At 44.8% G+C, this 22313-nt stretch overlaps 1 protein-coding gene across 3 annotated transcripts in view; it reads right to left on the bottom strand.

The window, feature by feature from the left end:
* Positions 1–22313, bottom strand: part of MARCHF6 (membrane associated ring-CH-type finger 6) — a 590605-nt gene that overhangs the window by 500304 nt on the left and 67988 nt on the right. For all 3 annotated transcript variants that reach the window (XM_033929823.1, XM_033929822.1, XM_033929821.1), the window contains exon 4: positions 1053–1196. In XM_033929823.1, the coding sequence (XP_033785714.1) occupies positions 1053–1196 (144 nt within the window). The remainder of the gene's footprint in view (positions 1–1052; positions 1197–22313) is intronic.

The following is a 22313-nucleotide window of genomic DNA, read 5'->3' as shown; positions in this document are numbered from 1 at the left end:
AAAGACTGCCCCACCGGGCTAGCTGAGCATTTGGTCACCTGCTCAGCAAAGGGAAGCTAAGCTGGATGCTGCGGCCTCTCTCCTCCAGGCTGCGCCATGTGACAACACTCCAAAAACGCTAAATTTGCGCAATCCTGACAAGAATCCACATGAGAAGAGCCCAAGGACTCCATCCCAGCAAGTTTCCAGGTGAGATTTGCAGTTTTGAGGAAGCAGGGAGCTTTAGAAAAAAAAGATTGCTAAAAGTCCAAGATGACTGTCATCCAAAAATATATGCCAAAATCATGATATTTTTCACACTTCCTACAACTTCAAAAATGGCATGTTTAGTATTTTTCAGGAGGAGGAACATAGGGGAACATTCAGAAACATTCAAAACCACACTTTTCCAGCCTCCCCAGATACTCACTGTGGCCTTACAGGATCTGTGCTGTAGCTTGCTTTCAGCTCTCTCACTGTAGCTGGATGAGAAAACTCACTGCCACAATACTGGGAATGCTTTTGCAAAGCCAATCTTTGGGCTGCCAGTCTGACTCTTATATCCAAACTACACTTCCACACCTGCAGACCAATGAATGTGCACTGGGACGGGCGGAGGCGTGAAGAGCAGCTGGCATCCTGCGAGACACCGTCAAGCCTCCTAAGGGCGCCTAACATCCTGCTCTTGCCCCCTACTTAACAGTAGGTGAGACCACGTCAAGGACACCCTGAGCTCCAGCGAAAACTATGACGGCTGGCTAACAGGTACCCAGTGGGATTGGCCTGTCAGCTATAGCAAACAGAGCTTCAAAATCGCTCCAAGCACCAAATTACCCAAAAAAGGGACAAAATTACATCAAATTAAAAATAAAATGGGGAGAGTAGAACAAACACTCCTGCAGGCAAGCATGCAGAAGGAAAGAACTGTAGGTGGAGCTAGAGAACCCAGTGAAGTAGAGACAGAGTGAAAAATCCAGAGTGGATTCCTTCTGCAGCAGCATGTAACTATGGGGAAATAACCCATCTGTCTAGAATGTCTCACCTATTGCACTAGAAAGTCAATTAATACTCACATGCTGTTAGAGGTACAACTCCTAACCAGGCAAAGGCCACAAGTGTATAGTGAAACCAGTATCGTATTGCTGTCCCAATACTCGTAACCAGTCCAGCACAAATATCTTGGATTGGAAGCCGTGACGGCATATCTGGAGAATAAACTAAAGATAAAAAAAATGTCAAATTATAAATAGTTTTGTGCAAATGCATGAAACATGAGCAGCAGAAAAGTATCAAAAAATACCCAGAGTATCTCAGAGGTCCATATGAATTTTTATTTTCTTTCTGAAGCTTTATTAAAACATCTCAACACAATCGGCTCTATTTTTATTCCCCCTTTCTATTCAGCCAATAAGAATTCCAATGAGGTTAGATGCATGGACTAGAGAGCTGCATGGGAACGGGGACGACGGGAATCCCGTGGGTTCCCCCTTCGGGTCACGGGGACCGACGCCCCCTAGGGTCGCAGGGATCCCGTGGGGATGCCCCTTGTGCTCTCAGGGATCCCGCGGGGTTCAATGCCTTTCCTACCTGCCCTTCTGCGAGGCCTCGTCTTCCATTTCCTGCCTGCCCTGCTGCAGAACACATAGCCAATCGAAAGTCTTCCCTGATGTCAGCGCTGATGTCGGGTGGGAGTCCTCACGGGGACGGGTGGGGACGGGTGGGATTTCTGTCCCCGCGCAACTCTCTAGTGTGCACCCCTGCTCTAGAACATCACTCCTTAGTTTTATCAAGAGGTGCAGTGAGAGGCCAGCACTTTACATCTTATCACCTCATTCTTTCTTTTTTTATCCTCATGTACAGCACGGTTCTTTATTCTAAGCAGCTCTAGCACTACCAGTACTACGGGTGCCTTATGCTACTTTCAATACCACTTGCAGTCAGGTTCGGCATTTTGTCATAGTTTTGGTTTTTTATTTAGTTTTTCACCAGTATTTTCATTTATTTATTAAAGCAGCCTTTTTTAACAGCCCAATGCTCCTCCCCTATCAGTGTGCATCCAATCCACTGCCGACACTTTTTTGGCGCCTCTTTCAACGGATCAAATATCATTGCCCCACTGTCGCATGTTCACATTTATTCTGCTTAAGAGTTTATCTCATCAGTGCAGAAACCTTTTCAGTAAGTCCATTTTACTCTTCCTTTTTTACTTTCCCAAGTGCTGTGGTTTTATTCTTTGGTTTTAATAAAAGCTCATTTGAACAATAATTTAGATCTTTCCCAGATTTCACTTTTCATCTACCCTGTTGGCTTGTCTTTGAGCTACTATCGGCTTATGTTTTCAAGATACACTCTGTATTATCAGCTGTTCATTTCCCATACGTTTACTTTTGCCCTGTTTTTGGTCTATATAGTCTAGGCATACTGTTTGCAACCAGCCATCATTTTAAGTATGTATATGCCCTATTTTAGGGGGAGGGTTATTTCATTAATTCTGAGTTCGGTGTTACAATATATTGTTCTTGATTTTTAGTTTACACATTATTTATTCTTTTCTATGACATGTTCGCATCACAATTTTACTCAAAAGTATAAATAGGTATCCATATTTCCATTCAAGTTTCATCACGGTGCTCTGGTTTTGGCTCCAGTATTTATCACTTCCGCCCACCAGGTCTGGCTATCCGTTACCGTCTCATATTTTAAAGACTCACTCGTTATAATTAGCAGTGAGCCACACATCTCTTCATAATGGACATGTCCGATTTTAGCATTTAAATCTTAGTACTATGGGTTTGGTCTTTTCTGGTTTCCTTTCTGTAGTCTGCTTTTCGTCTGGAGTCTTGAGTTTAGAATTACATTTTATGACATTTTTGTGGTTATAATTGTATGACATGTCTAAATCGGTCAAGTTATCCATTCTTTTTATTATTTTATGTTCCCCTCATACAGTGGCAGACCGCCCAGGTGCCAGCCCTAGGGGGGTACACAGCCGGATGGATCCAGAACCTTCCGAGCTGCTCTAAATGGCACTGCACCTCAGCGCGGCTGCCATACTTATTCCGAAGCAGAGTCAGCAGCCGCACTGAAGTGCAGGATGGTCTCTCGATGACTGCATTTGCCGCCTCTGCCTCCGGAAGACGTAAGTGACATCGGAAGGGGTGGACCGGCATCTGCAGTCATTGCGGAACCTTGCCGCAACTCCCTGCATCTGCCGGCCCACCCCTTCCAACGTCACTTACATCTTCCAGAGGCAGAGGCAACAGAAGCAGTCATCATGGGACCTTGCTGGTTTGGAGGGAGAGAGGAGCATAGAAGGGTGGTGGAGGGAGAAAAAGGGGGCAGATGCTGATGGAATTGGTGTGCAGGGAAAGGAGAGAGAGAGACATAAGGGGGAGGATACTGGATGGAATTGGGTTGGAGGGAAAGAAAGGGGGCAGATGCTGATGGAAGTGAGGGGAAGGGAGAGGAGAGAGTGAAATGCCAGACCATGAGGGTGTGGGAGGGGGAAGGGAAGATGAGGAGAGAGATGCCAGACCACTGGAGGAGGGAAGGGAAGAAGATGGATGCCAGACTAATAGGGGCGAAGGGAGAGATGAAAGGGGAATACAAGGAGAGAAGATGCCATATAGAAGGGGCAGAGAGAGGGTAGACAGTGGATGAAAGGAAGAGAGTGACAAGACTATGAGGAAAGCAGAAATCAGAGAAGACAATGTAGAAACAGATTTTATTTATTTATTTTTTTTGCTTTAGGGGAGATGCATCGCTGTTTCTGTGGTGTTGCATTGTATGCAGAGTCCAGATTCTTGGTGATTCAATTTAACCTTTGTCTACGTTTTTCTATTTTATCCTCCCTTTTACAAAACTGTAGAGGGTTTTTTTTAGCACCGGTCATGGTGGTAATTGCTCAGAATTCTATGAGAGTCTGAGCTGTTACCACCATGGCTAAAAACCACATTACAGTTTTGTAAAAGGGAGAGGGGTTAGTTTGTAATTACATATTCATACTAGGCGAAGGTGTTTTCTGTGTTCTGTGTGTTCGAAAGACATGGTTTTCAGTTAGGACTGACTGTGTAGGATTAATCTGTACTAGTCTGACTTGTTTAGTTTTACAATGGGTGTATTGATGTACTGCTCACTGCAGTATATAAGATACTGCTTTTTCCTAAGTACACTCTTGTGTGATCTGTGGATTGTTATTAAAAATCATGTTTTTCTTCAAAAAATGATGCGCCTTGGGTGTCACAATTGCTAAGTATGCCACTGCCTTCATAGTTTATATCTAATCCACAAACCTGCTTTTAGGACCTACAGGGTATGTATCCCTCTGATTCATGACAATTTCACTTCTCATGTTAGCTTATCCATTCTTTTTATTATACATCTGCCCCAGATAAGCATCATTCTTTGAAGTGATTGGACCTTGAAAACTAACGGCAACAGTGTTCTCCTCAGAAATTTTTTCCAGCCATGAAAAACATTTGCTGCATTTAGTGTGCTGGAGTTAAAAAAGTTTGAGAGATGCTACTCTATACCATTTGAAAGAGGGCAAATATCTAATTATTCACTTCTAGAATTGGATACTTCTTAAATTTAATAAAAATATTATGGAACAAGTGTCAAACCTTAAGAAAGACAGTCATATTGAGCATTGGAAAATAACTAATAATAATTACCTAATACAAATAGTACACATTTAGGGCTCCTTTTACTAAGTTTCGATAGCGGTTTTACCACGCGCTTAGCTCACGCAGAATTGCCGTATGCGCTAGACGCTAACGCCAGCATTGAGCTGGCGTTAGTTCTAGCTGTGTAGCACAGCAATTCTGCACACACTAAAAACGCTATTGCAGCTTAGTAAAAGGAGCCCTTAATTTTCCCCGTCCCGCCCCACCCAGCTACTTTTTCATGCCACCCGGCTGGAAAAAATTTCTGGGGAGAACACTGTATAGAATGCATAACGAAACTTCAATCTTGGGCCCTTACTGTACAAATGCAGCTAAATGAGTCCAAAACAAAACTACTTTGGCTTGGCCCAAAGTTAGATCAGCTACCTCTGTTCATTCCACTGCCTTCTGGACCTTCACTGCAGATTAAACTAAACTAAACCTTAAGTTTATATACCACATCATCTCCACGGAAGTAGAGCTCGGCATGGTTTACAAGAACTTAAAAATGAGAAAGTGTAGGAAAAGGTTTACATAAGTTTATAAGTTGAGTGGAAAAGTAAGGGGAAAAAGAAATTACATGTTAGAGAAGAGCAGTTTGGTTAGGAGGGGGATATTTGCTATGGGGCGGTAGTTCGATGGTGAGGAAGGGTCTAGATCAGCTTTTTTCAGAAGAGGGGATAAGGCAATGTGTCCCATTTCTGTGGAGAACAGGCCAGATAGTAGGGCAGTGTTTACAAGATTGGTAAGGGAGGAGATGGCCTGCGCAGGAATGTTATCATAAAGGTAGGATGGGAAAGGATCTAGGATACATTTGCAGGATTTCAATTTGAGACAAGTTTAGAGATCTGGGATTCGGAGGCTATTTCGAAGGCAGTCCAGGATCTATCAGCAGGGATAGGGTTGGAGTCGTTGGGAGGTAGAGAATTGTAAGAGATGGTTGGGGGAAAGAACTTCTTATGGTAATGATCTTTTCGTTAAAAAATTTGGCTAGGTTGTTTGCGGATGGGGGAGAGAAGGGGAAGGTGGAGTAATTTTTTGAGGTTAAATTACGCCAGATGTTGAACAGTGTACTACTTTGGTTTTTTGATCTGGTGATTTTGTCACCATAGAAATTTTTCCTTGCTTTTGTCAATACCGTGTTGTAGAACTTGATGTTGTCTCTCCAGGATTGTCTGTCAGAAGGGGATTTCGATTTTTTCCATTTACGCTCCAGTGCTCGACATTTCTGCTTCAATTCCCTATGATATGGACCAGGGAGCTTTGCGGGAGTGGGAGATAGGTTTAGTAGAGAGAGGAGTGAGAGCACGGTAAGTGGATTCAGAAAGGGTTACCCAGTTATGCCAATTGGAATCAGGGTCGGTATGGTCAGGAGAAGGAGGGAGATGGTTGAGAAATTGGGACCAGAACAGTTCACTCGTGATTTTTTTGCAGTAGGTGATATAGTTTGTGGCTCGGGGAAGAGTGCCTAGGTGGGACATGAATTCTCAAGCAAAGTTTTGGGCGTCATTATAAACTCAACACTTTCATTTACTGATCATCTTAACTTTCTAGTAAAAAAATGCTTTTTTAGCCTCAATTTGTTGAGGAAAGTGAGATCCTGTTTCCACCAACAACATTTTACTGTCTTGTTCAATCAATCATTCTTTCGAGGCTTGACTACTGCAACTCGGTCTATTTAAGTCTGACCAAGGTAAGTCTTCAAAGACTTCAGCTGATCCAGAATACTGCAGCTAGACTGATCTTTGCAAAGAGCAAATTTGAACATGTTTCGCCACTCTTGCTACAACTCCACTGGCTCCCAGTGATTTCCAGGGTTTACTTTAAATGTGCCTGCCTAACTTTCAAGATCCTGCATTGCATTCTTCCCTCTTTAATTCCTCTATCTTGGAATGCTGCAAGACCAGACACTACCAGATCAATCCAAAAGCTCAAATTATCTTTCCCCTCACTAAAAGGCGTTACCTACATTGGAAAATTAGGGAAATCTCTTCACTTCATAACTACAGAGCTTTGGAATAATTTCCCTGCCCAGCTGCGCAACCTGGGCTCTTTCCAACTATTCCGAAGACACATGAAAACTTGGCTATTTTCAAAAATGTAAATTTCCACTTCCCCTTACCACCAACTCCACTGTATTTCCCTTTTAATTCTTGTAAACCCTGTCGAGCTCTATATTGATAGAGAAGATGCAGAATATAAGCTTAAGGTTTAATTTAAGCCCTCGAGATCTACAACCAAATAAAAATGAGGCTTTTCTTTTCCTGAAACAATGAGTAAATGGAATACTTTTCTTGACCCTTTTCACACTGAGAATCTGTACAACAACTTCCAAAGATAGGAGAGCTTCTAGGGTGTCCTGCACTGCATTCCTGTTCGTGGTTCTCTGACAAGGAGTGTAAACAGAGGAGCAACAGGCAGCAAATTCTAACTTGTAACCGTCTCTTACAACATCCAAGTCCCATTGGTCCATTCTTCAAAATATCTTTGGAGGCATCCTCCTATAGCTAGTGTCCAGGAGTGAACCTGCCATCCATCACTGTGCATCATGGAAGCAGTTGGAAGCACGTCCAGACTGGAAATGGACTTCCATACAAGACTAAAGGCAGGCTATCTGTTCTGAAAGTAGGATCTCTCGCTATATTGTTGGCATCCAGGTCTGTAACGCCTACTATCTCTGAATCTCAAATGGAAGGAATTCATTGAAGCATGAGATGAGAAGCTTATCTGGCAGACACTGAGGCTTCATCTTGTTTTGCTAGGTTTCTTTACTAAGTTACTTAGATCTTCACCAAACAGCCAATTGCCCTGAAAAGGTAGCTTAAATGAGCCTTGGACACTGCATCTGTGGACCAATGTCACAGCCACAGTTGCCTATGTGCTGTAACAGCTAAAAACATACACTGAGCCAGCGTATGTAGCAAATCATGAAATGCATCCACCAAAGAGAGCCTCTTCTGCAAAGGACTTCTGACACTAAAAGAGCCAGTTGTGCAGTGCAGAGAGGCAACTTGTGCATAGGCACAGTTGGTTTCTTTTTGGCAATTACTACATGCTATATTCTTTCGAACACTTGAAACAGAGAACATTTTAGTGCATTGGATTCCTAATGTAAAATAAAAAAAAACAAAAATCCAACTGATATTTCCATCAAAATTCAAATTGGTGACCAACGGACTACTCTATTTCCAATCGGTCAGTGGACCTACTATTTACAAAGACAAACTGCAGACCTCACAGCATACCCTGAAGAAAGTCATAGCATGTTGGCCGAAAAGCACAGTTACTTAATAGGTGTTATCCAGGGACAGCAGGCAGATATTCTCACATATGGGTGATGTCATCCACGGAGCCCCGGTACAGACAGCTGCAAAAGTGCATCAGTACTTTTAAGAACTTTAGAAAATTTACAACTGACCGCACCACACATGCGCAAGTGCTTTCCCACCCAACGTAGGCACCCAGCTGCTCCATTCAGTAAGCCAGCTAAGAAGCCAACCAGGGGAGGTGGGTTGTGAGACTATCTGCCTGCTGTCCCTGGATAGCACCTGTTACTGTAAGTAACTGTGCTTTATCCCAGGACAAGCAGGCAGCATATTCTCACATATGGGTGACCTCTAAGCTAACCAGAATAGGATGGGGGGGGGGGGTAGATTGGCCTATAGGGAAACAAATTTTCTTGGCCGAAGTGCCCATCCCGTCTGAAAAGAGATTCCAGATAGTAATGAAAGATGAAAGTATAAACCGAGGATCAAGTAATAGCTTTATAAATCTCATCAATAGGGGTAGAGCGGAGAAAAGCTACTGAAGCTTCCATAGCTCTGATTTTATGGTCTGTTACACGACAGTTGTAGCCCAGCCTAAGCATAACAACAAACAAGATATATGCAACAAACCAATATAAAATCATTCTCTTGGAAACAGGATGACCCAACTTGTTAGGATCAAAGGAGACAAAAAGTTGAGGAGATATTCTATGTGGTTTTATCCTGTTGCAATAGTAGGCCAATACCCTCTTACAGTCCAGAGTGTGAAGAGCAGTTTCTCCTGAATGAGAGTGAGGCTCAGGAAAAAACACTGGAAGATGAAAATCAGTGATGACTTTAAGAAGGAACACTGTAAATGGTGTGTCCACCACTAGTGCTGAAGTTCACTGGCTCTTCTGGCAGAAGTGAGAAAAATGAGAAAGACAACTTTCCAAGTAAGGAATTTGAGATGAGCCATAGACATTGGTTCAAATTGAGGCTTCATCAATTTATCGAGAACCACATTGAGATCAAAAACCATTGGAGGTGGTTTGACATTGAAAAGTCCTTTCATGGATAAGAACATAAGAATTGCCGCTGCTGGGTCAGACCAGTGGTCCATCGTGCCCAGCAGTCCGTTCACACAGCAGCCCTCTGGTCAAAGACCAGCGCCCTGAGACTTTCACACGGCGGCCCTCTGGTCAAAAACCAGCGCCCTGAGACTAGCCCTACCTGCGTACATTCTGGTTCAGCAGAAACTTGTCTAATTTTGTCTTGAATGCCTGGAGGATGTTTTCCCCTATGACAGACTCCGGGGACCCTCCAAGGGTCGCGAGGTTCCTGCGGGGTTGGATGGCACTCGAGCCGCGAGGTTAGTCTCCTTCTCCTTACCTGCCCTGCCGCAGCACACAGCCGACCAGAAGTCTTCCCGATGTCAGCGCTGACGTCGGAGGGAGGGCTTAAGCAAAGCCCTCCCTTCCTCCGACGTCAGCGCTGACATCGGGAAGACTTCCGGTCGGCTGAGTGCGGCAGGGAAGTAGGGAGAAGGCAATGGAGTACTAAAAGGGGGGGGGCGGTCCGCCCCAGTTGCAGCCATGGGGGGGAGTGTGCACAGGTCAGGTCCCCTTACCTTTGTGGTCCTTCCCCCGACCGACCGACAACAGACCCGGCCGACAAACCTCCCTGCCCTGTAGCCGCGAATCTAAATTACCTTCTTACAGCAGCTTCAATGCTCCAGCTGCTGTAAGAAGGTAATTTAGATTTGCGGCTACAGGGCAGGGAGGTTTGTCCGACCTGGCAGGGAAGCGCCACAAAGGTAAGGGGCAGGGAGGGAGAAAGGGAGGAAAGGTGGAGTGGAGAAGAAAAGACGCTTAAGGGAAATGGGTAAAACTGAGGGGGGAGAAGGCTGCTGAAAGCACTGGGGAAGACAAAGGGGTGGAGAAGGACGCTGAAAGGACATGGAGAAGACGGGAGGGGGGGAGAAGGATACTGAAGACAAAGGGGTAGAGAAGGACGCTGAAAGGACATGGGGAAGACGGGGGGGAGAAGGATGCTGAAAGGACATGAGGAAGACAGAGGGGGAGAAGGACGCTGAAAGGAAATGGGGAAGACAGGGGGGGGAGAAGGACACTGAAAACACATGTGGAAGGCAGAGGGGGAAGAAGGACGCTGAAAGAAAATGGGGGAAGAGAGAGTGGGGAGAAGACAGAGATGCCAGACTATGGGGGGAGCAGAGGGAAGAAGATGGGTGCCAGACCAATTTGGGATGGGGGAGAAAGGGAGAGGCACAGTAACAGAGCAAATGGAAGACGCAGAGAGAAGAGAGACAAAAATCACTATGTCTCCAGGTTTTTCTACAAGCGTACTCGTCCACCTTCTGCTTTTCCTACTCCTAACCAACAGAAAAACAGAAGGGTATCATACATCCTCTATCCCAACCTTATCAGAATCCTACAGGCTCCCTCTACCTACCAGAAAACTATACTCTCCCAGAAACTTGATAGATTGCTCCTCATTCAACCATATCAGCATACCTACCAGCTGGGGAAAAAGACCACCCCCAAAACCAAGAACATCAGACCAAAACTATCATCCACAAACCAAAAAAAATCTCCTCCAGCCAAACTGCACACTCTCTCCTCAAACATTCAACACCACATTATCCTGTGCATATATGAACATCAGATCAATAAGCACAAAAGCAGACCTTATTAAGGACTGGATAGTTAAAAAACAACTAAGCTGCTTATTCCTATCCGAAACCTGGCTAACCTCGGACTCCGATCCCACCGTCACAGAATTCTGCCCAATGGGTTACAAAATAGAATTGGTCTGCAGAGAAAAAAAACGTGGCGGAGGTCTAGCCATCATACTCAAAAACAACATCAATATAAAGACCCTAGACAAACATTCCACCCCCCACCTAGACCTCCTAGCCTGACAACTATCCGACGACTCTCTCATAGGAACACTAACATGCATCCTTTGTTACTCAACACCAGGAAAATGGAATGATAACAAACAAGCTCTCGAAGAATTTATTTACCAGAACTCCCTAACATCACCTCATAACCTACTCCTAGGAGACATAAACCTCCATCTAGAAGATCACACCTCTAAACAAGTAACAAATTTACTCTCATACCTCAAAGCACTGAACTACCAGATCCTCAACCCCCAACCCACACACGAAAAAGGCCACCAACTAGATGTCGCTGCTTACATGACCCAACACCCTCACAAACCTGAAATCCATATCTCAAATGGGGCCTGGCACCCCTCCCTCTGGTCAGATCCTACAAATACACCTTTAAAATCAACTGGCCTCAACGCAATAACAAGCTACCTCCACCCAAAACTTCCTTCAAAGCACACCAAAAAATCGAACCCTCCACATTCTGGGACAAAGCAGACCCCGTTATCACCAATATAGCCCCCAACGAATTCATACCCCAATGGCGAGCCATAAGCGAAACCATCCTGAATGAGCTAGCCCCAGAAAAATCAAAATTCAAAATCTGCAGACCATCAGATAAATGGTTCTACTCCGAACTTCACCAATCAAAAAAGCTCTGTAGACAACTAGAAAGAGAATGGGAAAAAAATAAGAGCTTAGAACACACCAAAACAGCATGGAGAAACCAAATTAACCAATACGAGACTAAACTCAAGGAAAAACGGAAAGCCTACTACTCCAAATTGATAGGCACAAAAAAGCTATTCAATCTAGTAAAGAACCTCACTGACACCAAACCTTACCTAGCTACTCAAGGAACCTACCCACCGACAGCCATCCAACTAGCAGACCATTTCAAAAACAAGATCACCAATATCAGAACCGCATTCATCAATACACACACCCATCTCGAAAAGATAACAACAAACCCCTCAACAGGTGAAGCCATCGTAGCAGACAGAAGCTGGTCCAACTTCCCAATCCTACTTTGGTCGGATATGAACAGACTCTACAATAAATACAGCCATGCTTCCAGCGACCTAAATAATTGCCCCACCTACCTGTTATCAAACGCTTCCACCACTTTCAAAGCCAACTTTATGCTATGGATTCAAACCACATTGACAGAAGGCCAATTCCCTCAGGACCTAGGTGAGATCTTAATCACCCCAATCATGAAAGATCACAAAGGCCCAATAGATAGCCCCTCCAACTACAGACCTATCGCTTCTATACCGATATACGTTAAAATAATAGGCCTAGTTGCACAATACCTCACCAACTACCTGGAAAAACACAACCTTCTTCACCCCTCACAATCAGGATTTCGAACCAACCACAGCACAGAAACATTACTTGTCCCACTACTAGATACAGCCCGGCAACACATCAGTAAAGGAAAAAAGATGATGTTAATTCAACTTGACCTCTCTGCAGCATTTGACCTAGTTGACCACTCCTTATTACTACAGTTACTTGACGCCATAGGGATCTCAGGCAAGGTCCACAATTGGTTTCAAGGATTCCTCAAATCAAGAACCTATAGGGTAAAATCCAATGATATCAAATCAGAACCATGGTCCAATCCCTGCGGAGTTCCACAAGGATCACCTCTCTCACCTATGCTCTTCAACCTCTTTATTTCCTCCCTAGGAGCTACTTTAGACAACCTAAATATCACATCCTTCAGCTACGCAGACGATATCACCATACTCCTCCCCTTCAACCCATCAGAGACCACCACCACAATAAAGCTAGAAACAACCCTAGATACAGTGGAAAAATGGATGATGGACCACAAACTGAAACTAAACTCAGAAAAAACAAAATTCCTTTTGCTCGAAAAGGCCAAAACTCCTACCATCACAGAACTGAAAATCAAAAATACCAAATACCCAATACAACCCGAACTCAAACTCCTAAGAGTAACGATAGACAGATGATGCACAATGCAATCCCAAATCAACAAGACAACCCAGAAATCTTTCCTAACTATGAGAAATCTACGTAAAGTCAGAAAATTTTTCAATCCAGCACAATTCAGACTAATTACCCAATCCCTAGTCTTAGGTTTACTGGACTATTGCAACTCCCTCCATCTACCTTGTCCTGCCATGATGATAAAACAACTTCAGACCATACAAAACACCGCCCTCAGACTGATCTACTCCCTGAGAAAATATGATCACATTACAACTGCCTTCTTAGACTCTCACTGGCTACCCATACAAGCACGAATTCAATTCAAATTCTACTGCCTATTATTCAAAGCATTAAATGGCTCTTCCCCCTCCTACCTAAACAACCGCTTAAACCAGATCTTCACCTCAAGACACAGAAGAACCCCGAACCCTTTTGCCTTCCCCCAACTCAAAGGCACACAGCGCAAAAAAATGTTTGACAACCTTCTGGCAACACAAGCAGCAAAACTCGACCATTCCATCTCTAACCTGCTGATGACAACGGGCGACCTCAAAACATTCCGAAGAGAAATCACCCCTGCTTTTCAAAAAATTCATCCAAATATCTTAACCCCTCTTCACCTACCTCCAGATAATTCTCCCCTATAAAATCCTCCCCAAATCACCTACCAAGTAAAGAGATCCCGGAAATGTATTGTAATCTTACCTACTCCAAATGTAATCTATTTGTTTATATCACACAGTTCTGCACTGTCAATTTGCTATCCAACTTGTAAATCCCCTCGGAATCTTTCCAGCTATATCTCCTCTGTTGTTAAAAAAAAAAAAAAAAAAAGTGTATCTTCACTGGAAAATGTCCAGTCAAATCTTTTGTAATCCGCCTTGAACTGCAAGGTATAGGCGGAATAGAAATCCGTAATGTAATGTAATGTAACATGAGGAAAGCAGAAACCAGGCAACAAAGGTAGGAAAAAAATTCTTTTTTTTTTTTTTTTCTTCAGGATAAAGTAGTATATTAGTTGTGTTGATAAAAATTTATAAACATTAGAGGCTCTGGTAGAAACCCATTTACAAAGTATGTATTCTTCCCAATTAATAATATTTCCAAATTAATAAAGTCTTTTTGCTTATTTTTAAATGGGTTTCTACCAGAGCCTTTAATTCAGTAGCATAATTAAATGAAATAACTATTTCTGTAGTTTATAGGGACGGGCGGGGACGTAGGGAATTCTTCATGGGGACGGGTGGGAGTCTTCACGGGGACAGGTGGTGGGACTTTGGCGGGGACGTCTGGGATTTATGTCCCCGCGCAACTCTCTACCTCAGATGCGCTGCTCGTGCCTCTCTCAAGAGTTAACTGCGGAGGAGTCCGGGCTGGGAGCAGATGACATGGCGGCATCCACAAAGGCGGACTTGAATGCCCTGCTGGCCGCAGTTAAAAAAGAGATCCGGGAGCAGCAGACAGAGTGAAGGAGGAGGTATTGGAATTCCGCCAGGATTTTACTGAACTGGGTAGTAGGATTGATACAGTGGTGCTCCTTGTGGATGTCTGTGAAGAGAAGGTGGTGGGGGCACAGTGAAGTATGGAAGATTTGAGAGGCAAACTTTCTGAGTTCATTGATAAGGTGGGGGACATGGCCCGGCGTAACAACATCCAGGTCGGGGGGGTCCCCAACACGCCAGCTTATAAGGATGCTCAAGTGGTCATTGAAAAATTGGCTCGGTGGCTCTTACAGGATGGCAACCTTTACGTGGGCATTGAGAGGGCTCATTGCTCTCTGGGCCCTAAGGACATCGTGGTCTGTTTCCAGAGTTTTGTGGTGAAAGAGCAGCTTTTGTAAAAGTCCGACAGTTGGGAACCGTCACCTGGGAGTCGCATCATCTAGAACTATATCAAGATTTAGCTGCTAGTACGCTGTGGAAGAGGCGTGCCTTTTTGGAAGTGACCAGATCTTTGGCCCGAGCCAATATCCGTTATCGATGGACCTTTCCTTTTGGATTGTTGATCACCATTAATGGAGTCCATAAGAAGGTGGCTCATCTGGCTCATCTGAACTCTTACAAAAAGAAGGTATCGAGCTGGTAGTGCTTCTTGAGGCCACTGGATCGGCCCTTTCTATTCAACTGCGCTTGGCATCTTACCGCTGGCAGTGAGTAGAGCAACGTTCCAGATCGGACCACCGGGCCTGTGGCCTCCAGTTCTGGGACTTGATCATTCTGATCTTTTGCTTCTGGGATTGGGACTCATTGAGTTTTGGCCTGTTTTTGTGTTTTCTATCCATGCTTTCAGTTTTACCATTTCACTGTTGCTCTGCTGGGGGGCAGTTCGGCGTTTTGTAAATGGAGTGTGTGGCAGTGTTTCATGGATGGGGTAGTGGCTGATTGTTGTGGGGATGACGCTTTGAAATTACGTTGGGAGCTCTGGCTCTGGAATGGGGGTAGTATGAGTGTGGAGAGTATACATAGTGGAGCTCTGGTGCTATATGGGTGAGGTGGTGCTTTTTTGGTTGGTGTATCTCTGGTGCTCTGCTTTCACTCTCCTAGTTTTGATATCCTATGGGTTCTTCTTGCCCCTGGACGGAGGGTACCGTTGTCTGAGGGAGTTGCGACAGGAGCTCTTCTTGGTGCATTGGACTTGGAGTTTGGCTGCTAGTGGGCTTGTGTGGAGTGCTTGACAGGTGGTTGTGTTTGAGGGATGTGAGTATGGCGTCTGGGGCATATTCTTCCTAAATGTTGCTAGTGGGAGATCATTGGGATCCCACTGCTTTGGGAGTTGGGGGATGGAGGGGAGGGAGTTTTTTTGGACTATTTATGTGATAAGACGACTATGGCTAATGACAATTTGAGATTAGTTTCCTATAATGTGAGAGATCTTAATTCGCCTCATAAAAGGCGAACTTTGATATGGGAATTGGTGCGCAGTCAGGCTGCTATTTGCTTTTTACAAGAAACACATTTGACTAAAACATCGGAGGGCTTGCTACAAGATCTTAGATTCCCAGGGGTGTTGTGGGCCTCTACAGTGGGGGCTTGGGATTCTGTTTGCCAAGAATCTTAGTTGAGGTAGTGCAGGATCCCCAGGGGAGATTTATTATTTTGGTGATCACTCTGCAGAACTTGAAATTAACCTTGGTCAATCTTTATGCTCCAAATGAAGGCCAGGGGGCATTTTTGGAGGATCTGGGGGCTAAGATTTTGCAAGTGAAGGAGGGGTCTCATTGTTGGAGGGGATTTTAATCTGACCTGTGCACCTCATCTGGATAACTCAGTTAGTAGAGCTCTTTATGAGTCTCAGGATCGCCAAAAATTAAAACCTTTCTTGAGATTGCTAAGAGTAGTTGATGTCTTGCGTTGGTTACACCGTGAGGTTTGGGACCAATGTTCCCTCTAAGGATTGATGAGGTGTGTGCAAAAAAAAAATATGCATGAGCAACAAATTACATACTCCACAAATTTATGAGCAGGCGCGGAGGACGAGTGCCCGTGAGATTGTGGGAGGGTTAAATCAAAACTTAGAAGAGTAACAATTTACTTAAAGTTTTTGCTTCGCCAGCTTTCTGGTATCTTTACATACAGTGGCGTACCTAGCATATGTAACACCCGGGGCACATCATTTTTTGGCACCCTCCATCTGTACGAAAAACATGATTTTTAGTAACAAGCCACACTTCACACATGAGTACCTAGGAAAAGGCAGCATCTTACATATTGCAGTGAGCAGTACATCAATACACCCATTGTAAAACTAAACTACACCGTCAATCCTAACAGAAAACCATGTTTTTCGAACACACAGAACACAGAAAACACACTTGCCTAGTATGGAATATGTCATCACAAACTAACCTCTCCCCCTTTTACAAAACTGTGTGGATTTTAGCCACGGTGGTAACAGCTCTGACGCTCATAGAATTCTGAGCATCAGAGCTGCTACCACCAACGGCTGGCGCTAAAAAACACTCCCCAGTTTTGTAAAAGGGGGGATAAAATAGAAATACACAGCTTCAACGCTCTAGCTCAGGGGTGCCCAAACTTTTTGGGCTTGCGAGCTACTTTAAAATGACCAAGTCAAAATGATCTACCAACAATAAAATTAAAAAACACAAAGCACACTATACGCTGAGAAAATGTTAATTATCATTCCTATTCTGGGTTTTTTTCAAAGAGGTCAAGGCAGATGACTCTATGCATTGTCACCTCAATAACAACCATACAAAAATAGACAAATATACCCCCCTTCCTTTTTATTAACCCACAATAGCAGTTTATAGCTCAGGGAACTGCGCTAAATGCCCAGCTGCTCTTGACGCTCATAGGCTCCCTGCGCTAAAAAACACTATTGCGGTTTAGTAAAAGGGGGCCATAGTGCAAAATATAGACAGCATATATAAATTCAGACACATTTTGATCATTAAATTTAAAATAAAATCATTTTTCCTACCTTGTCTGGTGATTTCATGAGTCTCTGGTTGCACTTTCATCTTCTGACTGTGCATCCAATCTTTCTTCCCTTCTTTCAGCCTGTATGCTTCCTCTCTTCCAGACCTCATTCCCTCCCCTGTTTCCCTTCTGTCTCCCTGCCTGCCCCCTTTCTTTCTCCCTACCCTCCACAAAGCCACTGCTGCCACTATCGGGGGGAAACAGGCCCCAAAGCTACTGCCGCGGCTGCCCCAAGCTCTCTCTGCTTCCCACTGTCGGGCCGACCAGCATTCCCCCGACGTCAATTCTGCCGTTGGAGAGGAAGTTCCGCCCAGCCAGGAAGCGATTGGCTGGCCCAAACTTCCTCTCTGACGGCAGCCTTAGGGTGCACAGCCGGCCAGATACAGAACTGGCCGGCTGTGCACCCCCCCCCTAAGGCTGCACCCGGGGCGGACCGCCCCCCCCCTGGTACGCCACTGAAGATGTGGCAGCGGCTCCTCTCACGAACCCCACCTGGGTCGGAAGTGCGTCAGGGATCTTACTATGCAGTCCTCAGTTTCCCACTGCAGTATTTTAGTGAGCAACACAAGAAAAATTATGAGCGACACCAATGAAAATAGTGAGCGATCGCTCATGCGTTCAGCTTAGAGGGAACATTGTTTGGGACTACACTTATCATTCGATAGTGCATTGTTCTTATTTCCGCCTGAATTATTTTCTGGTTGATAAGGATTTTTTGGCTCTTGTTGTAGAAGCGGGGATAGAACCTATTTCATGGTCTGATCCCAAAGCACTGGAGGTGGTTTGACATTGAAAAGTCCTTTCATGAATCTGGAGATAAGAGAATGAGCAGTAAGAGGTTTACCATCCACTGGTTGATGAAAGGCTGTGATAGCACTGAGATGGACTCTAATGGATGAGGATTTGAGGCTAGTCAGATAAATGCAGGAGATAATCCAAAACTAAGGAAACAAGTGATGGATTTGGGATCCTGGTGATGAAGACACCAAGCAGAAAAATGAGTGCATTTTTGCTGATAACACTGCTGAGTGGCTGGTTTTCTGGAAGCTTCTACTATGAGTTTGACAGGCTGAGAAAGGTGAAGATCAGTTGAACTCAGCCTGAAAGAAACCAAGGTATAAAGACTGAAGGTTGGGATTTAGAAGAGAACTGTGACTCTGCATTAGAAGAGATGGAAAAATTGGCAGAAGTATTGGCTTCCTGATACCGAGTTGAAGTAGAAGGGAGAACCAAGGCTGTCTGGGCCACAGAGGAGCTATCATGGTGGCCAATTCCTGCTTGACTTTGACAAGTGTCTTTGAAAATGAGAGGAATGGGTGGTACCACATAGAGAAATTTCTGTGTCCAATCCAGAAGAAATGCGTCTGCCTCCAGGCAATGAGGTAGTACAGTCTGGAGCAGAACTGGGGCAACTTGTTGTTGGGGGACGCAAACAAATCTACTTGAGGAGTCCCCCCATTGAGAGAAAATGGGATGGAGAGCTGCTGAGTTGAGCGTCTATTATTGAGATTCTGCGGAGTTTGTCTGCTAAGTAATTCTGTTCCCTCTGTATATAGAATGATGTTGCGAGCAATCACCCAAAGCTTTATCTTCTGAGCCTCCTGACAGAAGGAGGGAACCTGTCCCTCCCTGCTTGTTGATAATAGTACATGACAACTTGATTGTCTGTTCAGACTAGAAAGACATGATTGACTACTAGATGCTGAAAAGCTCCAAGAGCATAGTAAATCACTCTGATTTCCAAGAGATTTATGTGAAAGCATCGTTCTCTGGGGGACCAGTGACTTTGAGTGCAAAAGTCATCCACGTATAGGTTGACAAATCCGTGGTCAGAACTTTTTGATGAGGAGGCATGTGAAACAACAGACCACAAGAATAATTGGAAGAGTTCATCCCCCACTTAAGCGACCATTGAAGAGACAAAGTGATAAAAATGTGCTGTGAGAATGGGTAGAGAGCATGAGACCACTGTGGCGTCCGGAGGTGCAGCCTCACAAAGGGAGTTACATGCACTGTGGAGGCCATATGACCCAGAAAAACCATAATGCGTCTGGCTGAAATTGACTGAAGCTGGGTGATCTGATGACAAAGTTGGATTAGTGTCTTGACACTCTTGAGGAAGAAATGCCTTGAGTTGAGCAGTGCTGAGCAGAGCTCTGATGAACTGGAGCCTCTGAAATGGCTGAAGTTGTGATTTGGGGGAAGTTGAAGAAACACTATAGTGTGATTCATTGCTAAGATCACACCTTGAGACGAAGGAACCTTGATGAGCCAGTCATCTAGGTAAGGGAAGACTTGAAGGCCCCGAGAACTCATGGCCGCTGCCATCACTGCCAGACACTAGGTGAAGACTCTGGGAGAGGATGCTAATCCGAAAGGTAGAACTTTGTATTGATAGTGGTGGTGAGTCACTTGAAATCTGAGGTACTTCCTGTAAGCCGGATGACTGTAGGATTCTTTGAGATCTAGAGAGCATAGCCAATCGTTTTGAGCCCAAAGGGGATATAGAGTGACTAGAGATAATATCCAAAATTTTTCCTTGACAAGAAATTTGTTGAGGGCTCCGAGATCTAAGATAGGTCAAAGACCTACTGTCTTCTTCGGGACTAGAAAATAGAGGGTGTAAAACTCCTGGTTCTGCTGATCCGCAGGAATCTTCTCAATGGCATTGAGAAGGGAATTGATTTCCTGAAGAAGGGAAGACTGGTGAGGGTTCAAAGCAGACTCTCTTGGAGGATGATCTGGAGGAAATGAAGAGAGTAACCCTCTCGAGTGATCTGTAGAATCCAGAGGTCTGAGGTGATCAACTCCCAACAATGGAAATAAAGTTGGAGACAACCCCCGATTGGCTGAGGAAGAGACTGATGTTAACGGGATTGCAACTATGCTCTCGAGTAGCCCCTTCAAAAAGACTCGGTTGATTTAGCCAGAGCAGACACCTAAGGTTTTTGAGGGAATTGCTGCTTCTGTTTTTTCTGTAGTGGCCTGGACGGAGCAGAAGGCTTGGCTGAAAAACACATCCGATATGAAGAGGAGGGCTTGAATGGTCTTGAGGTGGCAGGCTTAGATTTAGGCCTAAGCAAAGTACCCCAATATTTTTTCTTGGGTCGAGAGTTTTGAGTAACATTTTCCATTGAGTCTCCAAAAAGCTCATCCCTCAATCAGGGCATGTTGGCCAACATAGAAACATAGAAAGATGATGGCAGATAAGGGCTATAGCCCATCAAGTCTGCCCACACTATTTACCCACCCTCTTAAGTCTACTGACCTCCTAAAATATAATTGTAATTATACTGTCACTCTACTGACCCGCTCATTCAAGTCCTAGTGACCCTATCCCTTAGCATGACCTCGTAGGGATCCCACATAGGTATCCCATTTGTTCTTGAAGTCTAGGATGCTGCGTGCCTCGACCACCTGCACTGGAAGCTTGTTCCAATGCTCAATCACTCTCTCCGTGAAGAAGTACTTCCTGGCGTCTCCACGAAACTTCCCTCCCTTGAGTTTGAGTGGATGTCCTCTTGTGGTCGAGGGTCCCTTGAGAAGAAAGATATCATCTTCCACCTCGATACGTCCCGTGATGTACTTAAATGTCTCAATCATGTCTCCCCTCTCCCTACGCTCTTCGAGAGTGTAGAGCTGCAATTTGCTCAGTCTTTCTTCGTACGGGAGACCCTTTAGCCCCGAGACCATCCTGGTGGCCATCCGCTGAACCGATTCAATTCTGAGCACATCCTTACGGTAATGTGGCCTCCAGAATTGCACACAGTATTCCAGATGAGGTCTCACCATGGCTCTGTACAATGGCATCATGACTTCAGGTTTCCTGTTGACGAAGCTTCTCTTGATACAACCTATCATCTGCCTTGCTTTAGATGAAGCCTTCTCCACTTGAGTGGCTGCTTTCATGTCAGCACTGATGATTACTCCTAAGTCTCGTTCTGCCGTAGTTCTGGTTAAAGTTTCTCCATTCAGGGTGTAAGTTCTGCAAGGATTTCCATTACCGAGATGCATGACCTTACATTTCTTGGCGTTGAAGCCCAGCTGCCAGTTCAAGGACCAACTTTCTAAAGTATGCAGGTCTTGCTCCATAGCATCCTGTAGATTATAGCCGTTTACTATATTGCATAGTTTGGCGTCATCAGCGAATAAGGTTACTTTGCCTTGAAGCCCCTCAGTCAGATCCCCAATGAATATGTTGAAGAGGAGTGGGCCCAGGACTGAACCCTGTGGCACTCCGCTAGTCACCTCCGACATTTTAGAGAGGGTACCGTTAACCACCACCCTCTGAAGTCTGCCACTAAGCCAATCCTTAACCCATGCAGTTAGAGTCTCTCCCAATCCCATCGATTTCATCTTGTTCAGCAGCCTGCGGTGTGGGACGCTGTCAAACGCTTTGCTGAAGTCCAGGTACACGACGTCCAAAGACTCTCCTGAGTCCAGTCTTCTTGTTACCCAGTCAAAGAAGCTGATTAGATTGGACTGGCATGACCTACCCTTGGTGAATCCATGTTGGCTGGGATCCCGGAGATCTTCCTCGTTCAGGATCGTATCTAATTTATACTTAATTAGTGTTTCCATGAGTTTACACACTATTGAGGTGAGGCTTACCGGTCTATAGTTCGCAGCCTCAGCCTTGCAACCCTTCTTATGCAGAGGAACGACGTTGGCTGTTTTCCAGTCTAACGGAACTTTCCCCGTACTTAGTGAGAGATTGAAGAGCACTGCCAACGGTTCCGCCAGAACATCTCTCAATTCTCTGAGCACTCTTGGGTGTAAATTGTCCGGTCCCATGGCCTTGTTTACCTTTAGCCTTGCCAGTTCATTGTAGACGTCCCCAGGTGTGAACACAAAATTCTGAAACGGGTCATCCACGTCTTGTTTTATCATCAACTGTGGTCCGTGTCCCGGTGCTTCGCAGGTGAAGACTGAGCAGAAATATTCATTTAGTAGTTCTGCTTTTTCTGAATCCGCCATCGCGTAGTTTCCGTCCGGTTGTCTAAGGCGTACTATACCGTCTGTGTTCCTTTTCCTATCGCTGATATACCTAAAGAAGGATTTGTCCCCTTTTTTAATATTTTTTGCCAGAGTTTCTTCCACTCGAAGT

The sequence above is a fragment of the Geotrypetes seraphini genome, chromosome 2, assembly GCF_902459505.1.
Source record: "Geotrypetes seraphini chromosome 2, aGeoSer1.1, whole genome shotgun sequence".
NCBI classification, from domain to species: Eukaryota; Metazoa; Chordata; class Amphibia; order Gymnophiona; family Dermophiidae; genus Geotrypetes; species Geotrypetes seraphini.
Note: the sequence above shows the minus strand (reverse complement) of the source record. Positions and strands in the feature narration are given on the sequence as shown.